A 16,049-nucleotide genomic window follows, 5' to 3' on the forward strand; every position below is an offset into this window, starting at 1 on the left:
GTGGCGGGGTTTGACTCCAGGGGTATTGGTAGGCCTTGGGGTTCATTCTGGCCCTTACCGTCTGACCTTTCGGGCCCAGAGGCCCAGTTGCACCTTGAGGGCCAGGTGGACCACGGGGCCCAGGGAAGCCGGGGGCACCAGCAATGCCAGGAGCACCCTGTCAGCATGAGTAGAAGAGAGGGGCATCAGGGGAGGGGGCAAGGAGGGACGGACGCTACCTGCGGGAGCCAAGTCCCAGGGCCACACTCACAGCAGATCCTTTGGCTCCGGGAATTCCATCAGTTCCGGGGTTACCCTGGAAAAGGAGTTGGTGTCATTATAAACTAAGCAGCAAAGAATACGCCCCAGCCACCCCCCAGCCCTCCCAGGGCCGTGCATTGTAGACGTGGTCCTGCTGGCTGTGTCAAGGGGAGGTCGGGGTTGAAGGGAGATGTGTCCCTGGAGCTCAGGATGCAAGTGCTGGGCCAAAATGAAGGTTTGGTGGGTGGGGCTCTGATCAGGGCCCCACTTCTCTCAGAGGTAAACAGAGTCAAGAGTGCCTGGGCCACCGACCCCAGGTGTTCCGGGCCAAAGGGAAGCCGCACTTACGGAGGCACCAGCCGGCCCGGGGGACCCAGGAGTACCAGGTTCGCCACGAGGACCTTGAGCGCCTTCGGGACCACGAGCACCAGTGGGGCCAGCTTCACCCTGGGCGGAGACAGAGGAGTGGAAGCAGGAGAAGACGGGGGCACAGACCCCTCATGGGCCAGCGACAGGCACGCCTTGGCAAGCTGAGTCACACAGGGGCAGCCACCGTGCCGTGTGCAGGCGTGCTCCCCGCGTGTTCCCACAGAGCCCCCCGAGTGAGCTCGCCCCTGCCCCCACCCCTCCTCCTCCACCCCGGGCGCCCCTCAGGCAGGCCGTGCTGGGGGTGGGCTGATGGACGGGCAACCAAGGTGGGCAGCCGTCACCTCCCCCGGCCACCTAGTGCCTTTCCCGAGGACACGGAGGCCGCTGGCGTCAGGCTGGGCCTGGGCGGCTGGAGGGCAAAAGCAAGCCACACTTGGGACGAGCGCCACACTCGCCATGGCCCGGCTCTGCCACGGTCCGGTTCTAATCCCCAAACTGGCCCCTGCTTCCCCTTTCCCTTTTGTCCTGAAAGGGCTGAGTGGCCGACTCCGGCGTGTGACCCGCCGAGGGCCCTGGGGAGCACCACCGACCTGGAGGCAGGGCAGAGCCTCCTCGGGTTTCTCCTGGGAGCATGCTCCCCTCGCTTGTGTAATTATTCTCTCTAAAGGTCGGGCCCCCTCACCTTCCGCTGTCCCCCTTCACAATGGGTCTCCTTCACCCAGCTCCCGGGCCTCAGACACTGTCTGGTTGCCGTGGAAACGCCGGGGAGGGAAGGCAACCCGATGCCAGTGAGCACATGGGGGCTCGGCCTCGGTCTCCAGAGAGGACTCCCAGGGAACGTGAGTGCCGGCACCCCGCTTGGGCCACAGGGGCCTTTCCTGGACTGGCTGGCCTCCCACTGGCCCCTATGAACCCTAGGGAACCCCCACTCCCCCACACTGATGCAGGGGACGGGGACGCTCGGAGCCATTTCCTTGCCCACGTCCTCCAGCTCCCTCCTGGTTCTAGAGTTTGCTGAGCTTTGCCTTCTCCCTTCTGGGTCCTGGTCTTCTGCTCCCTCCCAGATCTCCCGTGTCTCCCCATCGTTTTCTGCCTTCCCCCAATCTCAAGCTGTAACTGTACCCCCAGCTCTGTATCATGCCAGGGGGGGCTGTGAAACGCCTGGCCCTTCCCCGCCTCCATGGAGAGCAGCGGTGGGTGGAGCTGGGAGACACCCCTCAGAAGGGCAGGGGGGCCGCCCAGGGGCAGTCGGCAAGAACATGGGAAAAGGGGCAGGGCACGTACCTTGGCCCCGGGAGCACCAGGGAAGCCAGGACCGCCGGCAGGACCCACGGGACCCTGGAGGAAGGAAGGAGGGGGATGGTGAATGCCGTTTCCGGGTAGTACTTCTCCAGCCCCCAGAGTGAGCCACCCCACACCTCACACTCCTCCCCACCCTTGTACTGATCTGGCTCTGCATCCCTTGTGCCTCCGGGTCCCTGGATGGAAACTGTCCCCACGGCCAGTGTCCCTGAGTCTGGCTTCCCCAGGCGAAGTATCTAACTATACACACGGTGAGAAGCAGATGATTCTTCCGCCTCCCTATCGGTCCCTCCTCAAAAAAATGCCGAAAGCGTGGCTGAGAAAGACGAGCCACCGCTTCAAAGCTCATTACCGACATGCTAGGGAATACGGAGAAAGCGTTCCTCCTCCCACCCGCTCCAGGAGAACCGGCCACGGGTGAGAGGCACTTACCGGAGGGCCTGCGGGGCCTGGTTGGCCGTCGTTGCCCCGGGCACCCTGTGAGCGGGGAGAAGGAAGCAGGCACGGTGAGAAGCCCCGCACGGCCAGGCCCTCCCACCCACAGTCCACCCCCACAGAAAACTCGGGCAGCGCTGGGCCCCAGGGAGGAGGGGGAGGCCGCCGGGCACCAGGGCAGGACAGCCCCATGGGGTGGAGCAGCCTGGAACCCTTCCGTGGTGGCTGCAAGGAAGCGTGCTGGGGGGCAGCAGTGGGCAAAGCTCGGGTGGTTTCATTGCTATTCCATCATTTCTGAAACTTTCGTTTAGACTCCAAATATCCCCAACTTCAAGGCCAAGTTATCATTTAAAGACAGTGAACTGAGCCAAAGAAAAATGAAAGAGCCAAGCAGCACACCTAACTCAATTCCTCCCACCTGCTCTCGGTGGGAAACATTTTCGGGGGCTTGGTTAACCTCCTTAGTTAAGGCTTGGTGAAGGCCTCCCCTTGGTTAGCTCCAGGATGCCTCTGCGCTCCGCCCCCTTCCCCACCTGCTCCAGACAACCTGTTCCTAAGGAAACACAGATGCCCACAGGATGTCTGCCTCTGGCTGGGAAGAAGCCCTGTGATGGGGACAGGGCACTGGGCACAGCCTGAGGACCACATCGGAGCTCATGACCCCTGAGAGTCCTTTACATTGTAAGACAAGGCTGCCAGTTCTTTCTCTCTAGGACTAGTTTGTGTCTCTTTGGTAAAGATTGATTGATTTAGAGAGAGAGAGAGAGAGAGAAACCACACGTGAGTGGGGGGAGGATCAGAGGGAGAGAAACTTCAAGCAGACTCCCTGCTCAGTGAGGAGCCTGACATGGGGCTCAATCTCATGACCCATGAGATCATGACCTGAGCCAAAACCAAGAGTCAGATGCTTAGCTGACTGAGCCACCCAGGCACCCGTAGGACCAGTTTTGAGGATTCTCCCCCCCAGGTTTGTGGTAAGCATTCCCCAGTTTCTCTCTTGAAGCCCCTCAGGATCTAGGGAACTTTTACCCAAACTCCTGGAACCATTAGGCCAGGCGGAGCTAGGCCTGGCCCCTGGGCCTTGTCAGGGGACCAGAGCAGGCCAGAAGGCGACCTTTCCCAAGGTGAGCCCCGCCTGCCTGCCTCTGCCTCTTCTGGGATGCTGAAGAAGGTTGCTTTAGGGGGAGCTCATGTTTTAAATAAGACTCAGATCTTCTTCCTGGCTATGGTCCATTTCTCCTGATGGAGACTCTCCAGATTGGCATTAAACAGGAAAACAAGATTGACAGAAAAAACGTCATAGGGCACATAAAGCCTCAGCACTGGCCAGAGCCCCTTCTGGGCCAGGCTGGCTGCTTCGGGAAACTCTGGAGCACCCTCCCTCCAGGGGTTGGCCACAGGAGAGGCCTGGGGCCCAGGCTGAGCAAAGGGAAGCTGAACGCTGCTCCAGGAGGCCTGTGTTGGGCTGGCATCCGTGGCTGTGCCGGCAGCACGGCTGGGAGAGGGCACCGTCTGGCCCAAGGGGGCACGTGACCACAGCCAGCAGAGGCCAACCCAGCTCAGCCCCGGGCCCAGCCTTGACACCAGGCCTGCATTGGAACTATGTGACGTTGTCAACTTTCTATGCCAAAACCTATGCACGGCCTGCCAGCCGGACTACTGTGGGGACGGGAACCAGCAAGGAGGAGCAAGAAGCTGGGCCTGCCATGGCCAGGAAGGAGGAAGAAGAGGGATGCCGCTCATCTTTGCCCCTCACGGAGGGGCAACCACCATGGTGCAACCACCGTGGCTCCAAGCCTGGCCAAAAAGCCACAAGCCAGTCCCGAATAGTCTGCAGAAACAGCAGTGTGTCTTGGCAGCCCTGGCACTCTCTAATTCCCTCACACAAAGTGACTCCGGGACAAGGCCCTTCAGCAGCTCAGGCTGACAAATGAGGGTCAAGGCTGCCTGTTATTTCACTGATCTGCTTTTGAGGGAAATTTCTGCCAAACAGACGCATTATCTGGAAAGCAGCAGAGCGAGTGAAGCTGCTTTGCTACGGCCAGTCTCACAAGGACCTGCGAGGAGGGGCCTGGAGCTTGGGCGGCTGGGGTATGAGCTCCACAGAAAGCATAATCTTCCTTACACACAGCTTTCATCACATCACTCGCCTGACCGAGCGCCTGCAAGGACGCCGCTCTGCTGAGGGGTCAGAGCTAAACACCTGCTCACTCCTCGGGCTGTGAATCGCCGGGGAGCCCTGCGCCCTGCCCTTCCCACATAACAAGAGGCCACCAGGGTCTGAGGCGGCCATGCGCGGTCTTTAGCGATTTAACCTTTCTGGGCCTCAGTTTCTTCTGCTCTAAAATGGGGAGAATAGGGGCTCCTGGGTGGCTCAGTTGGTGAAGCATCTGCCTTCGGCTCAGGTCCCAGGGTCCTGGGATCGAGTCCCGCATCAGGCTCCCTGCTCAGTGGGGAGCCTGCTTCTCCCTCTCCCACCCCCTGCTTGTGTTCTCTCTCAAATAAGTAAAATCTTTAAAAAATAAAACGGGGAGAAGAGTAGAATCTACTGCACAGGATTTGAGGGAAGATCTGATGAGACAAAGCACAGGAGGTATTGTCCCCGGGAAGTGCCTGCGCCACGGCGGCCGCGCGGCGTGTCAAGTATAAAGGCCCCGCGAGCTGATGGGAGACTGTGAACGCTCTACTAGCCCATCGTCTCAACAAGCAGGAAGAACAAAAGCGCGGCACTGGAGCCAACTGGAGTCTGTCCATAACCTCAAACTGGACTGACTGGGGGTGCGTGGCGGCTGTGACAGGGAGGAGAGTAACCCACACTGGTAAGGGAGCGCCGGCCCTCACCAACCGGCCCTTCCACAGCCCAGCCCCGTCCTCCATCTGTGCAGACTCGGCCTGGGAGTTGGGGCCAGGCCCACTCAGGATCCATGCCCGCAGGACGGCAATACTCTCTACACCGCGTGCGGTTGTGGAGGGTCAAGGAGAGCCCTATGTGAAAGTGTCTCGTGAACCAAAGCGCGGGCCAAAGGGCGGCTTGGGCCTTGTCATTACTCACAGCGGCACCAGCAGGGCCGGTCCGTCCTCGCTCACCGGGCAGGCCGCGGGGACCCTGGAACACACCGGAACAACACAAGCATGAGCTGGCTCAATGACACTCTGCCAGTCGTCCCCAGACACCAGCGGGGGCAGCATGCGTGTGCCCGGGAGGCAAGGGTGTGGCTGCCCTGCTCCTGCCTTCCCAGCTCATCTAGGACCCCCCGCATCACATCCCAGGCGCTTCTGCGCAGGCAGACACCCAGCCGCTGCTGCTCCTGCCGGGAGCCTTGTCGCCGGCGCGGCTCGCCTCGTGCCGTCGACGAACTCCCCAAGATGTGGGGAAGACGCGGAATTTTTATAAACTGAGGCACATCTGAACACCGTGAAGGCTGTTTCAGGGAAATGTTGGTGAAGCTTGAACAAATCATCTATTCGATGGTAGGATCCTAATCAGATCAGACCTACGAAGCCGAGTATCTACTTTGCGCAAAGCGAGCGGTGGTGTTTATTCTCGGCACCGTCTGCTGGGCTCCCGAGGTGTCTGAGGAGCGGCGGGATGGTCATACTCACCATGGGGCCTGGGGAACCATTCTCGCCGGGTGACCCACTCTCTCCCTGGGGAAAGATGCACAGGGTCAGTGAGCGGGTCCCCACTGGCAGCCCCCAGAAAACTCCCAGGAAGAAGCCGAAAGCTCTGGTCAGCTCAGCTGCACCGAGACCCCCAGACTTCAGTTCTGCAAGGGACCCCGCCCTGAGCTCTCCCGGCCTGCTGCTCTTCCAGCAGGATGTCGGACCGGCTGTTCCCAACCAAAGCTCTTCCGAGTGCTAGCTCCAGCAGCTCGAGGGCCTCTGCTTGACGTCTCCCTCCGTCCCCCACCCCCCTGGGCTCCGCGGTCCTTACCTTCACACCTGGAGCACCGGCTTCGCCCTTAGCACCATCTAGACCTGGGTAGCCCTAGGGGACAAGAGAAAATGTTCCATCACACTTCTGGGAAACCCTAAGAGGGAGATTCATGCCCACAAATGCTTCTCCCTCCCCTGGGCGATTCCTTCCTTCCAACACCCTTCTCCATGATACTTACTCTGTGACCCTTGACACCAGGAAGGCCTGGGGTTCCCGGGAAGCCGCGAGCACCCTGCAGGGCAAAGCGGAAGTGTTCAAGGCACGGAGCAGAGGGCCCAGTCGAGGCTGCCCAGCTCTACTAGAGAACCTTCGGAGCCAGCTCCCTAGGGCCGGCAGGGCAGTGAGGAGCCCAGCACTTGGACAGCTCCTGCAGGAGATCCCAGAGCCCCCCCCCCCCCCCACCGCACTAGCCTGGCTTCATTTTATGCAAAATGGGTGTAAACAACAGCTGCCCAGCCCCCAGCCCCCCCGCCCCCCCCCCCATTTGGGCCTGTGCGAGGAGCCTGCACTGGAGCGGGAAGGCCTTGAGGCAGGGGCTGTTGTGATTCTGATTTAGAAGTGAGGGAGGCCACTGCCTTGGCTGCCAAGGAGGGAGGCTTGGGACAAGGTTTGAGGCTGGAAAAGGCAGGGGGCACTTTACCTGAGGGCCAGGGGGGCCCCTTTCACCAGATTTTCCAGGCTTTCCAGCTTCGCCCTGAAGGGAGAGAGATGTACTTCAGCTCCCCAGAAGACAAGTAAGCACAGCTGGCACGCTCCAGGTCATGTCTCTCCTCCCTGTCTTCTGTGCCTTTAGCCCACCTGCTTACTCCTCTCCCCCACCTCCTCGGGATTCCGGACTTTCAGTGCTTTTCCTGGGTCATGATGTATTCTTTCGGGCAGCTGCACATTGCATGGGCAAGCTCGGCCCCGACGAGCCTGCGGCTTCTCCAGGGGACAGTCCTCTCTCCGCACCTAGGCTCTGCAGACTGGGCTAGTGCGGCCTTACCGGGAGACGTTCACTGTCTAATGGGATTCGTAATAGCTCGAGAGCCAACTCGTGTCTCCTCACTCCGTTTGCATCTTTGCGGGCATCCTGACGTAGGCTGCACTGTTCCCAGCTCATTTACAATTAAGATAATGTTAGGCTGTTGAGTATCTTCCCTTTGTTTTCCCTTCTCTACATCCTTCCCCCTGTGTTTTCTCTCTCTCTTCTCCTGTTTCTCAATTTCCCTTCCTGGAGCTGATGATGTTTTAATTATTTCCCTTCCCGATGGGTCCAAAGCAGTCCCCAGGCACTCGCAAGCTAAGGTGCAGGTGGGAATGTAGACCATAGACAGGGTCTGAGTCTCTGATTGACCAGTCCTGCCCCTAAGGACACCTCCACCCTGGGCCAGGCTGAGGGCGCTTAGGCATCACTGCCCCCTACCACACCCCCACACACCCTTTCAAAGGAGGCAGCCCCTCGTTCGACGGCTCAGGTGTACTCACATCATCACCAGGTTTTCCAGGGGGGCCAGGAGGACCACGGGGACCCATGGGACCCTATAAACGAAGTGAGAGAGTTTAAGAGATGGTTGGAGGGGGACGATACCTAATCAGTGGACAAAACTTCGAGACTGTAACCTTTGGAATCTAAGTTCTCCCATAAGGAAGAAAGATGGGGGTGGGGGGCAGGGGAAGCCCACTTTGTGCTGGGAGAAAGCAAGAGTGCAGAGCTGATCATACTGGCAGGCAGCAGGCGGCACAGGTCAGGGGGGACCCAGAAAGGGGACTGCTGTGACAGAGCTCCTGGTGGTCCTTGCCACCTGGGTTCTCCGGGAGAGACCCCGCAGAGCTAAGAAGTGGCATCTCGGGGCCATCCACTGGGAAAGCTCTGGGCAGTCTCGGGGTCTGCATGGTACATCGCTGGAGGGCTCCCCAGGGGGAGGGCAGGGCCCGTGTGGGTACTCACAGAGACGCCGGGTTCCCCAGGTTCACCAGGGTTGCCTTGAAATCCTTGAGGTCCCTAAAACATAACATGAGGACACCACGTTCGCCCACAAAGTGACACGTGAGAGCTGGAAAGCATCCTCACTGCCACGGAGCAGAAAGACCCGTACTTACAGGAGCACCCGCAGGGCCTGGAGGTCCTCGAGGTCCCATGGGGCCCTGCAGCGAAACAGAAGAGGAAGAGGGTTACTGGAAATGATTCGCCAGTGGCCACCGGCATGCCCCCGCCTCCCAGCCAGCAGCCCAGACAAAGGACAGAAAGTTACTCTGTGGGCAGGGGGCCTACAGTGGCTGCTCCCTCTCATTTCCCACTCCCCACGCAACAATCTATTTATTTATAGGCACCGCTTGGATAGAGAAGCCGGCCTTGCTTTCTCCTGGCCCGCAGCCATGTTTACTAAAGTCTGAGTTTCATTTAGCATGTGCCAAGTCGGAGCTGCAGGACGGACATTTCCTGCTGGAAGTCCTGTGGGTGCTGGAGGACAGTGGCTGCTGTCTGCATTCTTCAGTTCTCAGTCCAAGAGCAATAGCGACCGGCCTTCTAGCAGCTCAGCCTAGATGTGTCTCTCCATCCTCATTCTTCTTGGTCACTCCAGCGCATCATTAGAACTGGCATCCATCACCATTAAAAACCAAAGGCTTTGGGCTAACCCCACGGGAGGTTACATAACTGCGGGAGAAGAGCTGCTCTAAGCAATTATCTGTAACGTGAGGTTGTCAGATTCTCTGGCTCTGCTAAGCGCCACCTCCTGCCATTTTGGCTCCAAAAAAACTGGTGTCTTTTCTCACCATTGGTCCTTGCATCACTCCCATCTGGGCGCCACCAGCCTTCTCATCAAATCCTCCAGCCATCTGGGCAGCAAAGTTCTGCAAATAAACCCAACAACATTAGGAGTTTGAGAGGCCCTGGTTGTTCCTTTTCAACTAGGTAAGCTATAAATCGGGAGAGGAAAAACAAAAACAAAAAACTCTGTTTTAGATACACTCTAATTGTTGGAGACTAACCTAGCATTGAACAGAATTGCCAATGATTCCTGAAACATCCCTCTGGAAATGTGTTATGAGGTGCCAGCGGCATAATCACCTCCCTGGAAGATAAAGTGCTATTTGGAGGAGTTTTGGTTACTCGCACTTCATTGTACAGAGTTGTTTTTTTTTTTTAATTCTAAAATAGTAAATACGTTGTTCAACATACATTGAGAAAGAGAACCAAAATATCACTTTTAGTGATATTTAGTGATATTAGTGTTTGTTCGTTTAGTTCCCAGGGATTTAATGCCCAGCAAAAGACTAAAATCAACAGCCTTAAAATATTTCAGCAGGGAAGGGGTAGGCATCTGCAGGCCACTTAAGTTCAAGAATTTAAAACCTAACAAATATCAAAACGGCAAATGTGCAAAAACTGGACAACAACACAGTCCGTTGACTGGCTTAATTCCAAAAACGACTTTAGCCGCACAACTGCACTCAGTGGGGCTCTTTCATGAGAACGAATAGTTGCTTGGAATGTACCTGGCAAGGACAAGCGTTAAATGTCTTCCAAGGACAGTGGTCACTCTTCTTCCAAGGAAATACAGGTGCCCAGTCAGCCTCTCCCTCGGCCCCCACACCCACTCCCAGGAATCGACCGCAGAGGACAGACGCCTGGGAGCCGGGGAACTGAAGACTTTCTTTGCAGAAACCCCGTGAGGGAAAAAAGTCAGCCCTTCATGCCAGAGTGTCAGGCCTAATATGTGATTCCACTAAATTACAGGCCCAGGGAGAAGCCCATGCACGGGCTGTGCACACACTGCCGGCAGCCCTGGGAGCCAGCCAGGTACGTGTGAGTAGCAATTTAGAAGCCGCATGTCTGGAGGGACGGCCTGAAGGAAGGGGACATTGGGATACTTACTCCACCAAGGCCAGGGGGGCCAGGGGGGCCAGGAGGACCAGGGGGGCCAGGATTTCCAGGGGTCCCAGGCTCTCCATCTCTGCCACGAGGTCCAGGGGCACCCTTGGCAGAAAGAGAAAAGGGCACCCGCGTGAATCAGGGCTTATGCAAGAACCACACATCCACAGCTGCCCCTGACGAGGTGGGAGGAGGGGGAGATGCTCAGAGGCCCTGGGGTGGCCACGGGGGGTCGGGGAGCACTTCTCAACTCACCTTTTCACCTTTGTCACCACGGTCACCTCTGGGTCCTTGTTCACCGGCAGGTCCCTGAAGGTGGAGAACATGTTGAGATGACAGCAAGGCTGGGGGCCTGCAGACCAGTTCCTCGAGGAAGGGGTGGAGGAAGCGATTTCTCCCTTTCTTACCTGAGGCCCAGGAGGTCCTTTAGGTCCTACGATCTGTGAGAGAGAAAGAGACCCACACGATGGCGTATTAGCGGGAGTCCAAGGAGCTGACCCGTTAGCGCAGGAGACGCAACCAGTATGAGAATGATCTCTACTTACATCCTTGATGTCTCCAGGTTCTCCTTTCTGTCCCTGCAACATGACACAGTCTGAGGACGGAGCCACACAAGCCCACCAAGCCCCAAGCAGAAAACCTTGCCCTGCAGCCCAAACCTGGAGGGGCCCCTAAAACAGCCACAGGCTGGGCGCACACAACACGGCTTCTGAAGAAAGCCCCCCCCCCAAAAAAAAAGAAGAAGGAAAAGCCCTTACCTTTGGTCCTGGTTGCCCTGCAAATGGAAACAGAGAAGAATGAAAAATTGTGAGATGGAGAAGTACAAGTTCTTGTCACTCAAACACTCTTTAATGGATTAAACAAAGACAAGGACACAACCCCGGAAGGAGGCAACTCCCTGTCCCTCTGCTGGGATGTTAGGGTCATTGGGGTCCTGGGGTTGCTGAAGTCCCTTGAGGAAGGGAGCTGACCCAGAGTTTGTTACTGAAAAAGCAGTCAGCATGCAAAAGAATGGAGCAGGGCGTATGAAGAGGAAACACGCTCAAGACCTAATTAGCACCAAGAAAGGCAGCACCAGAAGCTGGCAGGAGGTCCAAGCCTCTTCTCTCCCCACAGGGTAGGAAGCCCTTCCCGCAGCCCAAGCCCTCCCAGAAGGAGTTAGGGGATCAGAAGGGTCTTACGTCCAAGCTGAGTCTCCTCGGAGCAAGCACATGAACACAGGAGGGCACAGTTAGAGAGGGCATTGCAGCCAGGGCCATCCCAAATCAGTGACCCCTTCCCCCTCCGTAGCAGCAAAGTAGTGAGGCAATCAACACTTCCCTCACGTGGGCCTCAGAAATGACCCGGAAATCTGGACCATAAAAGCAGTTCACCAGTATTGGCAAAGTGTTAAGGAAGGGCAACTCCTTGCTTCCCTTTCCACTTTCTTCTCCGTTTAAGTAGGAGGGGGAGAGTGAGGGCCACCCAAGGGGCCTAGGCATGTGCCCCCCACCCCGCCACCCTACAGGGAGATGGGGTCTGTATCCAGTGTTGAGGAGGGGTCACGGACACACGGACCAGCACCGGTTGCGGCTGGGAGTAAATAAACCCACCGGAGTGCAGGCCCAAGGGGCGCTCGCCCAGCCCCACCTTCCAGAACCCAGCTCCGCCTTCTCTTATTAACTTGCTTCTTAATTGGCAGTTAACTCCAAGAGAGGTAAAAACAAAAGGAAACTGCCACCGAGCTTCCATATTTCAAAGAGGGAGCCTGCCCTCTGTCTCCCCACTGAAGACCCGATATTTAGCGGTCTTCTACAGAGAAGACGAGCTGTGGGTCACAGAGGAAGTTATCTGTGGTCTTGCCCACAGAGCATGTGATCCCCATCGTGGCTCTAGGGATTTGCAGGGGTGATTCCAAAGAGGATACTTCTGTGGAATCACATCTATCCTTCCGTGTGTTGGAAGTGCATTTGGGGGAGGTTTCGGGGGAGGAGGGACCCCTCTAGTGTCTCAGGCTCATTCAGTTTCAACCTGCAAGCAAGAAGTGGCCTTTCCTTTCAGCCTCAGCTGCTGGGGTCCCATGGATAACCAGTCCCTGTGCTTCGCAGAGAGGACCAGCATCCATGGGAGGGCATTTGCTGCACCTGCAAGTAATTTATTTATGTGAACAGGAAATAAATAAATTACGACCACTGGCAGTGGCGAGGTCAGTTGAGCAGACGGGGCAGCACTCTCCGAAGGGGGTCTCGGGGCTGAGGCAGTCTTTCATGTCTTCACAGATTATGTCGTCGCAGAGGACAGTCCCAGTGTCACAGACACAGATCCGGCAGGGCTCGGGCTTCCACACATCCTTATCATTATACCTCTGCCCGTCCTGCACACAGCTGCCAGCCTTCTCTGCACCAAGGGCCGGGCAGGGGAAGCAGAGAGAGCGAAGGGAAGGAGGGGGTGGGGAGCCAGAAGAGAAAAAGAGAAAGAGGTTGCAATCAACTTGACATAATTCAAATGCTGAAGAATGCGGGCTCCGGCCACCCGAACACAGAGAACTTGAAAATTATTTTTCTAAGCCATCCTTCATTCGTCCACGTTACCAAGGTACATTTATTGTGTACCTTGAATTATGCTCTCTATTCGCCACTGAAAATCCGGACCCAGCAGGGAAGGGGGGGAGGTGCTACTGTAGTTTATTCTCTTCCAGCATCTAGCCTGGGGCAGAGGTGAAGGGGCAAGGGCAAGCTGGAGTGGGAGCAAGGGGTGAGACGCTGAATGGGAACTCTGGGACTGCAAAGACAGAGGAGAGGAGAAAACAGAGAGACCCCTCCCTCCCCCAGCACAGGAACAGAGGCCTTTTTTCTGCCTTCCTCTGGGAATTACGGGATTTGCTAAATACAACTGACAGCTAAAATGCTGAAGGCATGTAGAAAATTCTACCCACAAAAATTAGAATCTATAAACAGCCAGACTCCCAAAGTGGATATATGGGGTGGGGGTGGGGGTGAAAAGAGGAGCTGTTAGAATTAGGATCATGACCCATTATTTAAATCCTGTTAGAATCAGGACCAGTTCGAGAAGGAGGATAGGCAGATTCAGACAATACAGTTGGGACCCCACCAGCAGGCTAACAGAATGCCTTGGGAGGCAGGAAGGGCCAAGACACCACCCCCCCCTGCTGACCTCCAGCCGTTGCCCTCCCCGGAGAGATCCTAACTCCATCAGAAGACAAGACCTCAACGTAGGGGACGGGGAGGGCGCAGGGGGCTTTGAACGTCTGGCCTGGGCTAAGATTAGCCAGCCCAGGCCTGGCCTTGTCCAAGAATGCAGACCAAGAATGGCAACGACCAGTCCCTCTCCACTAGCGCCCTGCCGTCTGGAATTCACCCTGCAAACGAAACCTGTGCTGACAAGAGCGCTCCCGAGAGCGCCAAGGGCCGAAGAGCCCGCACCACGTGCTAGGGAGCGCCCAGCGCTGTTTTTCTCATCAAAATCCCCAAAGCAATGGCAGCTGCAGGGGATGAATCATAGGAGAGAGCCACAAACCAGGTGGGCGGAGAAAGAAAGGGGCCTGTCTGCTGCTCTGGAAGGAGACTCTGAAAATCTAAAGATAAACCTTTTTTATTTTTCCTTTGCCACCAGTAGGAACCCGCTCAGCCTTTGGGCGAGATCATCCCGGCGAGGGTAGGGGGATCCCAGGGTGTCCACGGTGTTCCCGTGAGGGGACACGCCCACCGCTAAAGCTGCTGGAAATGCAGAAAGCCGGCGGTGGGGCAGGGGCAGGAAGAGAGGTTTGCGGTCTCCCGTCCGGACCAAGGAAAAGTTCACTCTCACCCAAGAGGGCTCAGGGTGAAAAAAAGAAAATGCAGGGAAAAGGGGGTGCACCCGAATGCGGGTCGGATTTCCCTCGGACGCGCGGCCCAGGGATGCGCAGGGGCGGGGCCAGGCGGCTCAGGCTGCGGGAGCCGTTGGATGACTCCCCGGGCCGCGGCTCGCCCAGACACTGGGAGGGTGAAAAGTAGGATTAAATGACTGCCCCAGAAAGGAGCCAGCCCCGTAACCGGATCCCCTAGGTGTGGACGGAGGAGCCCAGCACCACCATAATTGCTGTTCGAAGCGGCTGCCGATAGCATCCCGGCGCGCCTGATCCGGTTCCCCTCGTTACCGCAGCGCGGCATAAAGTGCTCCTTTGTAGCAGGCCAATTAAAAAGTTACCTCTTTCGGGGAACTGTTTTTGCTTCGCCGTCGCTTTGCGCAGGGCTGGAGCCCGGAGGTGGCGGCGGGCGGGCACAGGGGGGCATTGTGGAGAGGGGGTCGGGGAGTCCGGGGGAACCCACCGGACCTCGCCTCTCATGAATGGGGCTTTTCTCGAGCGCACACAGAGCCCGATTCACAGGTCTCCGCAAGGAACCAGTTTAAATAAATACGGGCAGCATTTCAGCCCCATCTGGAAGCCATCGCTGCCAATCTCCCAACGCAAACAAGCCTCACAAAGGAGGATTGAGGTCTCTCCCCTCCGCCGAGGGGCACTTTCGGAGGCCAGGGCTGTGAAATGCAGATGTGGGTCAAAGACGCCGCCTCCAATGAGTTTCTCAAACTCGTGGGCAGATGGGGAGGAGGGGCGTGCCCGAGCTCTAGGCTTCTGACATCACTGACGTCCACGCAGACCGTGCTTTTCCCCATGTCACTTCTCGAGTCCACTGACCCAGGGGAGGGGGTGACGGGGCTGGGATGCGCCAGGGAGCAAAGTCAACCGCCCCGATGCACTCCCGCTGGGAGCAGGGGGAGCGACCGGAAGATCTGGGCCCTAGAAACTGTGGAATTCACTCACTCCCGGCAAAGCTGCGGCGCTGAGAGCCTCTGCCACTGAAATGAGTGCCACTAATACCAGATGGAGAATTGGACAATTATTTTAAAGTCACTTAGCTAATTTCATTGTGCACTAAGCAGAGGTGGGTGTCCGTGCAAATTGACGACAAAATAGAGTCAGTCCGAGCCGGGATCACTTATAGACACACCGTATTCCAACAAGTGTCCGGGAGCGCGCAGCCAGTTCAGCGCAGCACCCGACCACCCAGCCAGACTCTCCTGCCCTGGGCTCCCTGCTGCTGCGCCGCGGGCCCGTCCTGCCCCCGCCTGACAGCTTCTCTAATGAACGGAAAGTCCTCCTGGGCCCAGAGCCTTCCAAACCGTCTCTGGAGACAGCCTGGTGGCAGGCGAGACCAGACAGAGCCTGGTCGGCACAGCGATTTTGATTCCCCCTCCCATCCGACGCCCCCAAAAAAGTTTCCTCTGAGATTGATTTACAATCTGTAACTTAAAAAGACAGGGCTGGAATCCCAGCCATCGGAAACGTGCCCAAACACGTGGAGGGGGGAAAAAAAGTCCTCTCTACCTAATACACTTTCCAGGCTTCGTTTATCCTGAATATAATCCCAGACAGTGGGGACTTTACCAAAGGAGGCGATGGAAAGGTGCGATCCGAACCGCCTTTGGACTAGACTGTAAAACTGCCATCTCTAACTATATTGGGTTGAAATTGTTACCGCAATCTACCAACTGTGGCCCCCTCCCCTGCCACACACACAGAGACACAGACCCACAGCCCGTAGCCTGGCTGGCGAGCTCCAGAAACTTAGAAGAGGAACTCATGGTAGTACCTCTGGGGTTTGGAGGGGAAGACGGCGGGGAGGGGGCGCTATTTTCTGGGGCGTTTGAAAAGCACAGTCTGGTTGGAATGTTATCGCCTTTCAGATGGCCTCCCCTACGGGAAGTTTCTGTACCCGTTAGAGGCAGGGCGAAAGCCGAGATGAGAATGAGGGCTGCACCTTGCTCCTGAGCCAGCCGGGAGGGGGAGGAAACTGCAAGAAGCGCTGAGGTCTCAGAGCGCGTCTCCGAAGGCTCTTTGTGGCCTCGGATTTCAGCCCACCAGTTTCAGAG

The 16,049-nt window shown here is 57.2% G+C and overlaps 1 protein-coding gene across 2 annotated transcripts in view; it reads right to left on the minus strand.

Moving 5' to 3' along the window:
• Positions 1-16,049, minus strand: part of COL2A1 (collagen type II alpha 1 chain) — a 30,189-nt gene that overhangs the window by 13,349 nt on the left and 791 nt on the right. Inside the window, exons 2-21 of one of the 2 annotated variants that reach the window (XM_045801185.2) lie at positions 12,309-12,515; positions 10,898-10,914; positions 10,685-10,717; positions 10,547-10,579; positions 10,395-10,448; positions 10,143-10,244; positions 9,041-9,118; positions 8,366-8,410; positions 8,214-8,267; positions 7,751-7,804; positions 6,924-6,977; positions 6,462-6,515; positions 6,281-6,334; positions 5,950-5,994; positions 5,399-5,452; positions 2,344-2,388; positions 1,894-1,947; positions 589-687; positions 251-295; positions 59-157 (exon numbers count right to left, since the gene is read on the minus strand). In XM_045801185.2, coding sequence (XP_045657141.1) covers positions 59-157; positions 251-295; positions 589-687; positions 1,894-1,947; positions 2,344-2,388; positions 5,399-5,452; positions 5,950-5,994; positions 6,281-6,334; positions 6,462-6,515; positions 6,924-6,977; positions 7,751-7,804; positions 8,214-8,267; positions 8,366-8,410; positions 9,041-9,118; positions 10,143-10,244; positions 10,395-10,448; positions 10,547-10,579; positions 10,685-10,717; positions 10,898-10,914; positions 12,309-12,515 — 1,280 coding nt within the window. The remainder of the gene's footprint in view (positions 1-58; positions 158-250; positions 296-588; positions 688-1,893; positions 1,948-2,343; positions 2,389-5,398; positions 5,453-5,949; positions 5,995-6,280; positions 6,335-6,461; positions 6,516-6,923; positions 6,978-7,750; positions 7,805-8,213; positions 8,268-8,365; positions 8,411-9,040; positions 9,119-10,142; positions 10,245-10,394; positions 10,449-10,546; positions 10,580-10,684; positions 10,718-10,897; positions 10,915-12,308; positions 12,516-16,049) is intronic. The other variant, XM_045801184.2, reaches the window with a different exon arrangement.

The sequence above is a fragment of the Ursus americanus genome, chromosome 25 (genome assembly GCF_024610735.1).
Source record: "Ursus americanus isolate L20-20 chromosome 25, mUrsAme1.1.p, whole genome shotgun sequence".
NCBI lineage: Eukaryota > Metazoa > Chordata > Mammalia > Carnivora > Ursidae > Ursus > Ursus americanus.